This window comes from Tachypleus tridentatus, chromosome 4 (genome assembly GCF_004210375.1).
Source record: "Tachypleus tridentatus isolate NWPU-2018 chromosome 4, ASM421037v1, whole genome shotgun sequence".
In the NCBI taxonomy this organism is placed as follows: Eukaryota; Metazoa; Arthropoda; class Merostomata; order Xiphosura; family Limulidae; genus Tachypleus; species Tachypleus tridentatus.
The window spans coordinates 7,258,756-7,275,709 of record NC_134828.1 but is presented as its reverse complement, the minus strand read 5'-3'; the positions used below and the strand labels follow the sequence as shown (position 1 = coordinate 7,275,709).

General features: G+C 28.4%; 1 protein-coding gene across 2 annotated transcripts; it reads right to left on the bottom strand.

Annotated features, from left to right (window-relative positions):
* Positions 1-427: 427 nt before the first annotated feature.
* On the bottom strand, positions 428-15,482 carry LOC143248520 (trimeric intracellular cation channel type 1B.1-like). Of its 2 annotated transcripts, XR_013027032.1 has the most exons (6): positions 15,326-15,482; positions 11,402-11,586; positions 6,617-6,704; positions 5,351-5,688; positions 3,092-3,235; positions 428-2,500 (listed from the first exon to the last, which is right to left on the bottom strand). XR_013027032.1 is itself a non-coding variant. In XM_076496940.1 (5 exons), the coding sequence occupies exons 1-4, from the start codon at positions 15,472-15,474 to the stop codon at positions 5,352-5,354; spliced, it is 759 nt and encodes a 252-aa protein (XP_076353055.1). In that variant the 5' UTR covers positions 15,475-15,482; the 3' UTR covers positions 428-2,500; position 5,351. The 2 variants fall into 2 exon arrangements, 1 of the variants encoding a protein (XP_076353055.1); XM_076496940.1 differs by lacking the exon at positions 3,092-3,235.
* Positions 15,483-16,954: the final 1,472 nt, after the last annotated feature.

The following is a 16,954-nucleotide window of genomic DNA, read 5'->3' as shown; positions in this document are numbered from 1 at the left end:
TTACATATAACACTTTGTGGATTTTTGTGTTCACTACCAATGTTACATATAACATTTTGTGGATTTTTGTGTTCACTACCAATGTTACATATAACACTATGTAATAGTTGCATGGAAAAAGTAACTGAAATTTTCATTTAAATAAGAGATTTTGTACAGAAATTATGGAATAAATATCTACTGTGCAAGACTGCTTTATTAAAACAATAAATATCTACTTTGCAAGACTGCTTTATTAAAACAATAAATATCTACTGTGCAAGACTGCTTTATTAAAACAATAAATATCTACTGTGCAAGACTGCTTTATTAAAACAATAAATATCTGCTGTGCAAGACTGCTTTATTAAAACACCCAATATGTTAAGACATTTCTCCTTAACATGTTGTAGAGAACTCTACGCTCTGAAGAACAACACACAGGAGATAATAATAAATTCTTTTAATGAGCAATTACACACATGAGACACAGGTTCCTGTAAAAGTACAGTACCAGAATGAAATAAAATACTGAAAACATTCCCTACATTGTAAAAAACATACATTTAATAAAAAATTCCGTGTTTTTACTTTAAAACCCTGTCTCTCAAAATTTGAGTTTGATAAAGGTTGTGGTAAATTTCCCTTTTCACAAGTTAATAATAAATTAAAATTTATTATAAATATAAATCAGGAACAATTTCTAACAATACTGACTAATACAGTACTTTTCATATTGAACAAAATATTAAATTTACATACAAGCTTCATAGAAGTACACTAATATTTCTTATTTTAAACCTCTGTTTTCAAGAACAAATTTACTTCAGTTAGCAAAACAGAATATTGTCACTATTTTTTTGGTTTACACTCAGATGTATTTGTATTTAAGGCTGACTGGCTGTCATCCCTAATTTTGAACTAGTGACTAGAGGGAAGGTAGCCAGTTAGTAGCACCCTACCATCCACTATTCATGCTGAGAGACTGAATGTCACTCTTATAACAAATCTACAGCTTAAAGTATGAAGAATATTTTGCAGTAATGCATTGATTCAAACTTTTCTAATCAGATAAATCCATGGGGCCAACTGAACTGATTTGCAAGTGAGGTTTTAAACAGTACTTTTGTGTTTAAAATAACTGAGATTAAAGTCATAAAACAACCAGAAATTTACAATGATTCTTATCCATTGTAATAAACTCATAAAGAATATCTTTTAAAAGAAATATCATCTGGCTGAAGAAGCAAATATCAAAATAATATATTCTCAAGACTGCCGGTATGGATATTAAGATAAAGTACAGAACTTTAATCTGAAGATTACCTAAGAAGGTTTAAACGTTGTACTGTATGTTATTTTAATTAAAGTTTTAATACCCATACCAGCCATCTTAAGAACACATTTTTACTTCAAGTGAGTTTCTCATCATCATGAAATGTCAAAATAAAAACTCTTTCTGCTGTTCACTATGACAGTAATGAGTAAATATACATTCTGTGTTTCATTATTAGTTGCTAATTTGAATGAGAAGATGCCAAGAATCATGTTTTAAAACTCAACATGATGTTTCTTATATTAACACACATATATTAAGACAATAACTTACACTGATGCAACAACCATTATACTCCAAAATACTTTTGAGCACAAAGCACCAAAAATCTTACAATTTACAGATCACAGTAATCAAAAAGGATTTTTAGTTAACCTTTTTTCAGTTTTTTCTTTATTTTACTGTGTTAGAATGAATTCTTCAGTTTTTATTTCATCTTCCAAACATGAATTTTGTTGAAAAAAAACATGGATCCCAATACTATTTGATGGCACAATTATTATAGAAGTAAACTGGTTTCAGGGAAATTCCATCACCCATAAGTAGTCAAAATAGATTTTTTTCTTTCCCAAATTTTTAATTTCAGTGGTGAAAGAAATGATTACATTGTCTATAAAAAGCTTGTCCACTGAACAATTAAGAACAATAGATGTGTAGTATTGATGTTATATTATCTTCTCACAAGTTTATTGTGATGAGTACATGAGAATTTAAAACACTACATACACATAAGATAATGTTAATATTTAAGCTTAACATGTCTACTTTCAAACACTTAATCTGCTAATAACTTCTGTGTGCAACAAAAACCACAAGTGTCATAACATTTCTTTGATTTAACTCCCAGAATAAAAGTGATGTATGCATCATTAGATAGCACTTTACTTTTGGCATCACAGATCTTATAAAACAAAACAGTGCTCTTACATTTAAATAATAAAATTTGCATACGATGTCTTGAGACTATAAATAAATAGATCAGTTGGTTAACAATACAATACTGAACATGTACATTTAATTAAAGCTAATCATAAACAAACCAACCAACCATCTTGAGTGAGTGCAAAACATCAATACTTACTACTCCATTTTCTTTAAGACAGTTTTCTTTTTTTAATTTGGTAGAAAATTAAAATAAGGACAGTTGAAACACATGTCACAACAGACTAGCCATGTCTTAGTAATCTAAATAAATGAAAAAAACAATAAATTTTAAGTCTACTCATAATCATAACAATGAAAACATTACATAAGTTATTGTTATACAACATGTTATTCATTTAACACCAATCATTAAATGTAATGAAATGTTCTTTTATATTCATATGGATAAGGTGGCAATTGAAACTTTCTTGAACGTTCATGCAATAGATTTGAAAGGTTTGTACATTAGAAAATTAAGAGTGAACAATCTGTAATGCAAATTGATCTCAAACTTTCAACCTTCTACAAGTTTTAATAAAAAAATTTTCAATACTAGTTTGTTAACAAAATAAATACAGAGTGTAGTATGAAGTGACCTTGGAACACTTTATTCAAAATCAAATATAAAACCTGATACTTTCTAACCACTGAATGTTTCGTCTGTTATCATACAATAAACAGCTTCATAAAATATAAAACCTGATACTTCTTAACCACTGAATGTTTTGTCTGTTATCATATAACAAACAGTTTCATAACATAGTAAAATCTGATACTTCCTAACTACTGAATGTCTTGTATCTATATAAGACACAAGAATTTGTAAGCATAATATAAACAGTTAATACATACTGCTAGGGATAAACAGAGTACTGGTTAGTCTTCTTCAGGCATGATATTAGTTCAAACAAAAAGGTTATGTACAGAACAAAATATCTGTAGGAACTATGGGTAACAGGATGTAACGATGATTAAATAGGCAGCACACAGGATCACCTACAAAAGTTGTAAAACTTTTAAATCAAGACCCAAAAGATGAGCACATTTCAAATAGTTGACTAATCTTCAGAAAGCACTTAAGTTTCGGGTCTCGTTTTGAAAACATTAAAAGGATGTAACAATGAAATGTTATCATATAATGACAAAATATTGTAACAAACTTATTACTTACAAGAAGGTCAAGGGGAGTGAAGAGAATAAATTTGGTCAATTTTTGTTAAAGTTACTAGAGCCACTGTATCAATTTAAAGATAAAACACATGTTTAAGCTATTAAAAGGGGAATTTTTTATTCCAAATAATAAATAAATAATTACTTTCAAAAGTGTGCTTTTATTTTAATGAATTTGTCACTCAAAAATTGAAATTTTTCCTTGTTCTTCTGACATGTAAAATATTTCAGTTAAAAATTGTATATAACCTAACCTGGTGAGTATGCAGCTCACAATATGGTATTGAATTACATAACACACAATACTTGCACATGTACTTTATAAAAATTATTGTTTATTATTATTATGTATTTTACTTTACCTGACCTAAAAGTTTTCTCTTTTTATATTTCACTTACTTTTAAAATAATGAATACATATAAGAAACAAAGTACTTACCTGGACATTCTTTTTTATAATAATGATAGTACTGCACTCAACAATTTCTATTTAATTAACTAACGTAGCAAAAAAACATCAAATAATAACATGCAAAAGAAAACAACAGTCCATAACTATCATAATTTTTCTAGTTTTCTAACTTTGCAACAAAACCCTTTACAAATTCATCGGCTAGTCGATATGCTTCCCATGGAATGAAACTTGTACTGAAAGAGAAAGTTACAATTCTCTTTGGAGAAAACAATATAATATATTATTTGATAAATGAAAACCTTGGCTTTCTATCAGTTATAAGTAATATACTACTAAACGTAAGAGAGAATTATTAACAAATCCTGAAAGAGAGGATGTGGGAGTGGAGTCTGATTTTCAATTTTGGTGGCTCTATAATTAAGCAAAATTGAAAGCTATGTAAATCATGCTTTGCCTGAGTAATGATAACATTATAATTAGTAATTTACATTAAATGTCATGAAAATATATATGTAAAAACAGCTGGTTTGGGTTGAGAAAAATTTTTATGTTGAGGAGCAAACAACGTTTCGACCTTCTTCGGTCATTGTCAGGTTCACAAAGAAAGAAAAAAAATAAAAAAAAATAGTTTGTTTAAAATAAACAAAAAAGATGGCAATTCCAAGGTAAACAAGAGAAGAAGGTGCATAAATCAGGTTTGTTTTCTTATTCACCACAAAAATGATGGATGCAGCTGCACAAGCTTTGGTAGGACTAAAAAACAAAATTGTATACATCGTAAGGTTCAAAAAGAAAGCTGTATATATATATATCTTAGGACTAATAGGACTGACTGATAGCTGACCACATGTTTGAAGAGGGTTGTGTAACTGAGTGTAGGAATGTAGGAGGTGTGCTTAGATGTTTGATTATATTTAGTAATATAGGTATAAAGATGTTCCTTTGTATTGGTTTATTTGGAGTTGTTGTATAAGTAAGGCTTCTTTAATTTTGCATTTGTTTATATTTGTTTCTTCATTTAGTATTTGGGTGTTTTCTATGGTTATGTTGTGTTTATTTGATTTGCAGTATTTGAAAACGTGTGAAGGTGACTTTTTGTGTTCTTTGAATCTGGTTTGCATAAGAGACCCAAGAGTTTGGGTTAACGAGAACCCTGTATTACCCTAAACAATTGGAGCACTGCTAAAAAGGTTTGATAAATTAGAGGCATAACAATATTGGATATTACTCTAACTAGTTACAGTAATTCCAAATATTTCACAGCTATGAACTGTGTGAAAGGTATTGATTATAAACATTATACTAATAACACGTGCAGTAGGTGTTTAAACATGTTTAACAGTAATATGAAAACATGCTGTTACTGTAAGTACATAAGAAAATGTATGCAAATTTTCAAATATAAAAAACAAACAAATGTAAACAATGTATTTAAAAGTCAAAATGCCAAAGGAATTTACTTTAAAATGTTTAAGAAAAGTATTAAATCTGTTAAGTTTTAAAAAAAGCTTAGCTTTGGTCATTACCTTAGTCACACGTGACTAGTTTCAACTCTTTAATCCTTCTTTCTCCCAGATTCAGTCTTCCCATTTTGGTAGAATCAACTTTTATAGGTATATGCTCTCCTTTAACAGCAGGAACTGCATGACCAAGAGCATCACATATACCGCCCATGAAGACAGCACAGAAGAGGTTTTCAAAAGGTAGAAAAGGATCGTGAATGCCCAGAAGAATAGAAGACAGTTTAAAATAAACAAAAAAGATGGCAATTCCAAGGTAAACAAGAGAAGAAGGTGCAGAAATCAGGTTTGTTTTCTTATTCACCACAAAAATGATGGATGCAGCTGCACAAGCTTTGGTAGGACTAAAAATCAAAATTGTATACATCGTAAGGTTCAAAAAGAAAGCTGTATATATATCTTAGGACTAAAAAAATGTATACATCGTAAGGTTAAAAAAGAAAGCTGTATATATATCTTAGGACTAAAAAAATGTATACATCTTAAGGCTAAAAAAAATTGTATACATCTTAGAAATAAAAAAACTGAAAACTGTATAATCTTAGGGCTAAAACAGAAAATTCCATACATCTTAAGACTAAAAAAAAGAAACTGTATACATCTTAGGACTAAAAAAGAAAATTGTATACATCTTAAGACTAAAAATAAACTGTATACATCTTAAGACTAAAAAAAACTGTATACATCTTAGGACTAAAAAAAGAAAATTGTATACATCTTAGGACTAAAAAAGAAAATTGTATACATCTTAAGACTAAAAAAATAAAATTGTATAAATCTTAGGACTAAGAAAGAAAATTGTATACATCTTAGGACTAAAAAAGAAAACTGTATACATCTTAAGACTAAAAAAATAAAATTGTATAAATCTTAGGACTAAGAAAGAAAATTGTATACATCTTAGGACTAAAAAAGAAAACTGTATACATCTTAGGACTAAAAAAGAAAATTGTATACATCTTGGGGCTAAAACTATTGTGTACATTTTAGGGTTAAAGATTAAATTGTATACACCTTAGAACTGAAAAGTTTTTGTACATAAAATATTAAATTTTTCCACCATTTTAGTTGTTTTTTTAAATACATTAAAACAATTACTGTTTGACAAGAAACACATTTTATTTTAATAATTATTTCATACTTTGATGTAAATGCTGAAGGATAAAAAAACCAGAAATGGGAAGAATGAAGAAGAAAAGACTTTTGTTACAACAAAATAGGGATAATATAAAATAATAAATCTCTAATTAATTATATAAGAAGAAAACTCACAAGCTTGGTTGCATACATTCAACAGCAGATGGAGTCCATACCCCTCTGAACAGCCTTTCCAGTAATATCAAGATAGCTTCTCCATTTCCTAATAGCAGTGCAAAGAGTAATAAAAATAGTTTATGTTTTGCTCCTAACTTATACAAAAAGAAACTTATCATTACTCATGAAGTTTTATTTCACATGAAATTAGCTGGACATAAACAATATACACAATCATATAAATTGAAACAAACAAACAGCAATTACAGAGAAAACAGTAAATTGATGCTAAGGAAAGTGTGTTAAAGAGTTAATATTAAGCATTAATATGAACATTAATTAAATAACCTCTTCTCATATAATACAATGCAAGATTAAAAGACAAAATCTAAATAGAATTATTAATGCTGTCTAGTTGAGAACTAAATGAGTTTATAATTTAGTTAAGAAATATAATGTCTCATGTAATACTTCTAAATTATGCTACATTATATTTTGCTATTATTAAAACCAGTGAGACCTTTCAGATGTCCAGTGCAAACCTGCATATAAAGTTTCAAAATTTAAGTAAAAATAACAATTAAAAACCTACACCAACAGTTCTTAATTCACTAACATTTCAGAATTGATATTTTCTTATACTCACATAATGTGATGTGCAAGAAAAAATGAAAAAGTATCTAACTTACAGTTCTATATATCTTTGTAGTCTGTAAACAACACACTTAAAAATTCACTGTCTCTGTCATTGAAAAATAATTAGTTTATATTTTCTAAGAAATTATTAGCCCCTGATACTATAATTATTAGCCCCTGATACTATAATTATCCACGTTTTCTTTCTCATATGGTTTTTCTTTCTCTTTCACTGGTATCATTATTAAAGTTTACCCTTGTTGGACCTTGCATCACATTATTTCAACAACTACTGATGAAGCTCAGTTATGAGACTGGCTACAGTCAAAGTTCACATACCACTGGATAGACTAAATTAAAAACTATTTACATCAATGTACAGTAAATTAAGTTGTATGAAAAGTAGCTTAAGGTTTTGAGAAACTGACAAGGCCTAACTAACTCCTGCTATGAGGAACAAGAAAACCTAACGTGAAGTTATGAGACTCAAGAACAAACTACAGGTCTACTTATTTTTATTTTATTTGTTTGAAAGCTATACAAATTTTGTTTATGATATGACATCAGTTAAGTGTTATACTACTTAGCAAGTACAGTGGATGACAGCAGGACATTCTCATGACTCAAATATATATTAAGTGTCAAACAGTGGAATTAAAAAAAACTGCTTATTTATAGAAAATAAACTATATTTATTAGAGGTAAATTTGTATTGACCAAAAATATTTTTAGCCAGACTGACCTGATGATAATTTGAAACATTAGGTTAAATAAAAAAAAATTGTTTCTGTGGTATTTTTCATGATTTAGAGCTGAAACAATTACTACTGCATTGAAAAGCAGTGTCAAAAGAAACAATACATTAAATGAAATTAACTGACTGGATATGCACAGATGTCATTTTGTGAACTACAATAAAATATAAAATTTAAGATGAAGTACTTTTAATGTTTTTCAAAAATGTTTCTCAATAAAACTTTAGTAATTTAATGGTATAAAAAAACTAAAAGAAAAACTACACCAAAGTATATATGTTTTTTGAAGCTGAAACTAATAATTTCATGCAAGTTTCACGTAATTCAGAGTGTGAGAGAGAAGAGAATATGGGTATTAATGGCACATCTCTGGTTAAAATGGTGTATAGAGAAACAAGCTCCATATGAGTTCATAAACAGTGTTTAGATGAAGTAAACCTATAGTAGTTAGATGAAGTTAATCTATAGAATTAATGTAGCATTTTTAAAACATTATTTAACCATCCTCTGATATTATTATATACTATTATTATTTACTTCACCTATTCTAACCTTAACATAATCAAAGATAAAAATCTCCCATTTGTACATTCTAGTTGCTTTTACAATAATAATAATACATAAAGAATATACAAGAAACACAAGATATAAAGTACTTACCAGGGTTTTTGTTTTACTGTCAACTGTTGATGACACTTAGCCCTATTATTTTACACTATTGGCACGACTGCACTAAATACTTTTTTAACAAATTAAATAATGCAACAAAGAATGCAGAATAATAACATGTAAAAATCAGACAATTTCCTATAACTACCACAATTTGTCTAGCTTTTTAATGATACAACAAGAGCTATTACAAATTCAGTTAATACCATCAATGTATTTGTTAAGGGAACAAGAGCTGAACCAGAAGAGAAACTGAAAGTTATCTATATATAAACTAATGTAATATAATATATGCCATTTGATAGGAAAAAACCTCAACTTTCTATTAGTTTTAAATACTATAGCATCAGAGGGAACTACTAACAATTTCTAGACCTTTTTTAAAAACATGAACATCATATATTACTAAAATATGGAATAAAAGCTAAGTTTTTATGCTATATTTACTGGTATACCATGAAAAGAAAAAAGTTTAATTCAAGTATGAATGTAACTTAATAACCTTGTGACATGCACTGAAAATTATGTCTATGAGAATAATATTAAACATCTATGTTGTTAACAGACTAATATCACAGTTAGCATGTAAAAATCATAGATGTTAACATACTAATATCACATTTAGCATGTAAAAATCATAGATGTTAACATACTAATATCACATTTAGTATGTAAAAATCATAGGTGTTAACATACTAATATCACATTTAGCATGTAAAAATCATAGATATTAACATACTAATGTCACGTTTAGCATGTAAAAATCATAGATGTTAACATACTAATGTCACGTTTAGCATGTAAAAATCATAGATATTAACATACTAATGTCACATTCAGCATGTAAAAATCATAGATATTAACATACTAATGTCACATTCAGCATGTAAAAATCATAGATGTTAACATACTAATATCACGTTTAGTATGTAAAAATCAGACGTTAACATACTAATATCACGTTTAGTATGTAAAAATCATAGACGTTAACATACTAATATCACGTTTAGCATGTAAAAATCATAGATGTTAACATACTAATATCACGTTTAGTATGTAAAAATCATAGATGTTAATATACTAATGTCACATTCAGCATGTAAAAATCATAGACGTTAACATACTAATATCACGTTTAGCAAGTAAAAATCATAGACGTTAACATACTAATATCACGTTTAGCATGTAAATATCATAGACGTTAACATACTAATATCACGTTGAGCATGTAAAAATCATAGACGTTAACATACTAATATCACGTTTAGCATGTAAAAATCATAGACGCTAACATACTAATATCACGTTTAGCATGTAAAAATCATAGACGTTAACATACTAATATCACGTTTAGCATGTAAAAATCATAGACTTTAACATACTAATATCACGTTTAGCATGTAAAAATCATAGACGCTAACATACTAATATCACGTTTAGCATGTAAAATCATAGACGCAACATACTAATATCACGCTTAGCATGTAAAAATCATAGACGCTAACATACTAATATCACGTTTAGCATGTAAAAATCATAGACGTTAACATACTAATATCACGTTTAGCATTTAAAAATCATAGATGTTAACATACTAATATCACGTTTAGCATGTAAAAATCATAGATGTTAACATACTAATATCAGGTTTAGCATGTAAAAATCATAGACGCTAACATACTAATATCACATTTAGTATGTAAAAATCATAGATGTTAACATACTGATATCACATTTAGTATGCAAAAATCATAGATGTTAACATACTGATATCACATTTAGTTTAGTACAGTTTAGAAGTTTACAAAATTAAAACTATAAAACAAAAATGTCAAGACCAATTACAGATATTCACAAATCATATATAAAATTTATTTCAGGTTATAAAATATGCTTCACAGTGCAATCCACGTGACAATTTTTAACCTTTGATATTTATAATTCATTCTCATTTCATTGCATTAAGGTTTGAAAGTTGTTGAAGATTGAGACAGCAAACAGGATATTCCACATACAGCCTAACTATACACAAATTATATCTTATCCATCACACTGCATGAAAAACAGTGGCTTATGTAAGAAATAAATCATGACCCATGCCTTGTTTATGTTGTACATTAGAGATATTGTTAATAACGTCTTGAAATATTTTCTTACTGTTTGTTACTTTATAAAATTTTTTGAGTTGTGTTTCTCCTTCACGTGAGCTTGTTACCATGTTGCAATGGTAAATAAAAATGTACACAGAAATGTTGAAGGAGAATAATAAATAAAAAATAACTGGTTCATTGCCTCTTTAAACCCAAATTTGTCCAATAAGAACTAACTGATGTTAATATTAATAAATAAATAAGGTTAAAAATACTTCACTAATTTTGACGTATTGTAACATACATACAACTAATTAAAAATTATGTATCACCACTTAATTCAGTTCTCTTGTGGTCAGGCAACTTGTTAATATAAACAACTCAACCAATACTAAGTCTATTAAATCTAAGACAGCCTGAAGAGTCTCGGTATTAGCTATTCACAGAAAAAATTCCAGAAACAAAACCACAAATAACATATTTAACAAAACTACATGACTATAAACTGTCTCTACTTTGTTTTTGTTATTTTGTTAATAAAAAATAAAAGAAACAAAAATCATTCAACTTATTTTCCTATTCAGAATATTTTACTTCTAATCATAAACTTGATAATTTTAAGTATTTTTTGGTAAAATTAAGTTTCTACCCACCTTTAATTATGCCTGCAATAATCATGGTCAGATATCCAGTTGGGTATAACATGGAAGCATGTGCTACACCATCATGGACTTTTTTACACCTGTACACCTCATTCACTGCAGCTAACACCAATTTCACTGGCAGGAACTTGCACACCTTATAAGGTAAGTCAAGGGGTAAGTAGAACATTAAGTACCTGAAAAGTAATAAATTTTTAAATCACATTCCTAAATGTGGCAATGAATTACTTTATCCTACAACCTTGACAAACATACAAAAACTGAAACTTAATTTTGCTATCTTTATTACATATAGGCCTAACAGGAAAGAGAGAATAAACATTTAAACCTGCATTATAAGCTTAACAACTTCCCTGTTAAGTAGATTATGTTTGTTAACTACTTATAAATAAAGATGAATAATATGCTCAAGCATACTGTTTTGTAAAAAAAGTTAACTTCACTAACAATACAAATTTGGTAACACTTTTAGTAAATGATAAAATTAACACCATAAAACTCAAAAATGTTTCACTGAGACATACAATTTTATGTTAGAGTGTAGTAAACATGCAATGGATATCATTGCATCTCAGAACAGCTGGTGTGGGTATTAAAACTTTTATCACAAAAAGTGTTAACACCCATACCAGCTGTTTTAATATACATTTTTATTTCAAGTGGATTTCTCATCATCAAGAATGGATATCATTATTTTCCTATATTTACTATCCATCTTTCATAACCACTAAATGATTCAGTACTGAACAAAATAACATCACAGATTTATCAAATTTTTCTCTGTAGAATTTTATTGAAACTACTGCTAAACAGGATGTTTAAATATATAAAAATATAAAATTTATATTTTGAAAGGTTGCCATCCTTCTCTTCACATTCAAACTGAGGTTTCAACAAGTTATAAATTATTTATATCAAAAATCAACTTCAGAGAGAAAGAAACTAATAAAAATGTACAGTTTTATTACTCTAGTGTTTGTCATGTATTTCTATTTATTATTGTAGTGTTTGTCATGTATTTCTATTTATTACTGTAGTGTTTGTCATGTATTTCTATTATTATATTATTATTTTATTTGTAATGTCATCAGTTCCATGATTTGATTTCCATTTTACAGTGGGAATATTCACCAAAACTGCAGGAAACTAACAAGTATCTTAGTTCATTTACAATGGGAATATTCACCCAAACTGCAGGAAACTAACAAGTATCTTAGTTCATTTACAATGAGAATATTCACTCAAACTGCAGGAAACTAACAAGTATCTTAGTTCATTTACAATGAGAATATTTACTCAAACTGCAGAAAACTAACAAGAATCTTAGTTCATTTACAATGGGAATATTCACCAAAACTGCAGAAAACTAACAAGTACCTTAGTTCATTTACAGTGGGAATATTCACCAAAACTGCAGGAAACTAACAAGTATCTTAGTTCATTTACAGTGGGAATATTCACCAAAACTGCAGGAAACTAACAAGTATCTTAGTTAATTTACAGTGGGAATATTCACCAAAACTGCAGGAAACTAACAAGTATCTCAGTTCAACTAAAAAAATTTATTTACTTTTTAGGTTACAACATTTGTTGTGAAACATCTTAAAAATACTCAAGCTTCCTCTTAAGATTTTCACTTTTCTTTATTATTTCATACATCTAGTGTCTTTCAATATAACTTAACATTTCATACATCTAGTGTCTTTCAATATAATTTAACAACATTTCATACATCTAGTGTCTTTCAATATAATTTAATAACATTTCATACATTTAGTGTCTTTCTATCTAATTTAATCACATTTTTTACTTTATTTTGCTAACTGCAATAACAACCACTTCTGGTTAAAAATAATAAAAATACATAACAAAAACCAATTTATCAGTAACCTATGATCTGATGTTTTGGAATAGTGTCACCTTTTAAAACATAATATTTTAGTTAACAATTTTCTTTACGAAGATTCATTTTATAACTAATAAATACAGTTTCTTTTCAATACATTGTGTTTGCAATTACACTGTTGCCTAGGCTTTACTAATATTGTTGAGATCATGCTACTCGAAGCTTCGGTATTTTTCTCATTACCTTAACTAAGTAGTGTTACATTATAGCACCAGTCATGTAATTTGTAGAAAATTTAAGGCCTCAGTGAACAAGATTTACACACACATATAATATTAATACAGAAGGACTGCATTAAAAACAGCAATTCCAAAGCTATGACTAATAATAATAAGTTGTTATAAAAAAAAACAAGCCTACACAAAAATAAAAAATGTTACACCAACTGAATGGATCCCCTATACAGGCTATAATGTGGGATATAAAATGTATCCTAGGTTTTGGAGGTGACTGAAGAAGTAGGACCTACATTGTGGTGGGAATACACTGTCTATCAGCCTTAACCTTCATTTGCAAGTCTCACATGAAGAATAATTAAATAATAAAATAATCAAAGGAATAGAAACAGAAATTAGGAAGTTATGTTCCCAAGGCAAAATCAGTAGGAGTGAGCAACAAATTAAAGTCATTGTACCTAGTCTCCCCTCAAACTTAAGGGAAAGGACACATGAAGGTACTGAAGGGTTACTTTTCACAATCAATCCAACAACCTGCTGAGCAACCATTAAATATTCTTCAATCAGAAAGTCACACTAAAAATGTAACCTGTATGAATAAATTCTTCATTCACACAAGAGAAAAGGAAAACACGTTCATTTTTGAGTTAATTTTAAAGAAAGAAAACAAAAACTAAGTTTCGCTAACAGTGCAAATATCAGTTAGTGAAAGAAATGAAAACATATCTGTAGTGCTCAGTGCTAAGGAAAAAAAATGAAGATTCATCAGCAAAATGCATAGAGAGCTAGTGCACACAGAAGTGTGTTGCCCTCCTATTGGTGGAGGACTTTTACCACATGACAACATCATACAACTTGTGTAAAACCCCATAAACTTGGGTGATAGATGTCTAAAGGCCAGTGACATGGAAAGAAAGTAGCTTAACAATATGAAGCATATTCTTATAATACATCTTTTTCACACATTAATTTCTTGCATCAATTATATAAACAGCATCAGTTTAGCTTCTTCTGTGTTTATGAAATCTTCACTGAAAAATCTACTTTTTTAAATGTAATACTTAAATGTGAGTTGACACACAGTATATATTTCAGTGTAAAAACTCTATGTGAAAACATTGCATGAAAAACAACCAGTTGTTCATGTTATTTGTCACATTTATTCACTACACCATACAATGAGCAATAACCCCACAACAGGACAATAGTCCTGACTAAACTATAGTGTATTCATTGATTTGCCTTCAGTTCCTTATAATATTTTGGTAGGTCATTTAAATAACACTGAAGACATAATGAAATGAGGTACATGGATATTTAATAAAAACTATTTGTTATTGTGATACATATACAAAGAGCACCTACCAAACTTGAGAAAATGAGGTACGTGAAAATTTAATAAACAATATTTGTTATTGTGATACATACACAAAGAGCACCTACCAAACTTGAGAAAATGAGGTACGTGAAAATTTAATAAACAATATTTGTTATTGTGATACATACACAAAGAGCACCTACCAAACTTGAGAAAATGAGGTACGTGAAAATTTAATAAACAATATTTGTTATTGTGATACATATACAAAGAGCACCTACCAAACTTGAGAAAATGAGGTAAGTGAAAATTTAATAAACAATATTTGTTATTGTGATACATATACAAAGAGCACCTACCAAACTTGAGAAAATGAGGTACGTGAAAATTTAATAAAAAGTATTTGTTATTGTGATACATATACAAAGAACCCCTACCAAACTTGAGAAAATGAGGTACATGAAAATTTAATAGAAGCTATTTGTTATTGTGATATATATACAAAGAACACCTACCAAACTCCTGTTGCAAGAAGAAGAGAACTGGAGTTTTTGAATACAGAAATTGCTGGTTCTCCCAAAAGAAAGTTACAAAGAATTGTACCTGCAAAAACAGACAACATACAAGACAGCCAGCAAGCCAAAGGATGCTTCCTAGAAAACATGTGAGATCCTGCAAAATAAATGAAAGTAATCTTTATTACTGTAAAAATTATGTACAGAATACATATTAAATCAATCATAAAACTTAAGTTTTTACTCATACCATGAATCTGTAATAAAACTATAAAACCTTACATGCTGATATTAAGAGGTAAAGAATCCTAATCGTAGATGACACCATAGTGTTGCAGAGTGATAAAAAATATCTTACAGAATATCTTTTGTTTCCCTATAACATTAATCATGCTAGTATAAACATTAATCATGCAAGTATAAACATTAATCATGCAAGTATAAACATTTATATGCAAAAACGGTTCGTTTGGGTTGAGAAAATATTTTAGAGAAGTAACACGTTTAGACCTTCTTCGGTCATCGTCAGGTTCACAAAGAAAGAGGTAACTGAACCTGACGATGACCGGAAGGTTGAAACGCTTGTTCGCTCTTCTATGTAAAATATTTTCTCAACGCAAACGAGCCATTTTTGCATATAAATTTCTCAACAAGTGGGTTTCTCGACATCACTGATTAGTATAAACATTAATCACGCTAGTATAAACATTAATCATGTTAGTATAAACATTAATCATACAAGTGTAACCATTAATCATGCTAGTATAGACATTAATCATGCTAGTATAGACATTAATCATGCTAGTATAAACATTAATAATGCAAGTATAAACATTAATCATGTTAGTATAAACATTAATAATGCAAGTATAAACATTAATCATGTTAGTATAAACATTAATCATGCTAGTATAAACATTAATCATGTTAGTATAAACATTAATCATGTTAGTATAAACATTAATCATGCTAGTATAAACATTAATCATGTTAGTATAAACATTAATCATGCTAGTATAAACATTAATAATGCAAGTATAAACATTAATCATGTTAGTATAAACATTAATCATGCTAGTATAGACATTAATCATGCTAGTATAAACATTAATAATGCAAGTATAAACATTAATCATGTTAGTATAAACATTAATAATGCAAGTATAAACATTAATCATGTTAGTATAAACATTAATCATGCTAGTATAAACATTAATCATGTTAGTATAAACATTAATCATGTTAGTATAAACATTAATAATGCAAGTATAAACATTAATCATGTTAGTATAAACATTAGTGGCAATAAATAGAACTTTTCATTTTGGACTCGTGTGAACACAAATCATGATTGTTAAAGTTCATACTTATCCAACTGAGTGCTAACTAACTGTATCAGGTATGGTATACCTCTGGCAGTTGTAGGCACACACAGTAATGTAATCAACAGATTAAAGCACTAATCACTGTAATTCATACGAAGCACTAAAGGTGACAAAAATTGAAGATTTGCTTTGCTACACATTATCTTACTTTTTAAGTATTCAACATTATGTTTTTGCATCATATTCTTAAGAAAAGGTTAGAATATTATTGACACAAGTTTTCTTTTCCTCTCATCTACCAAGA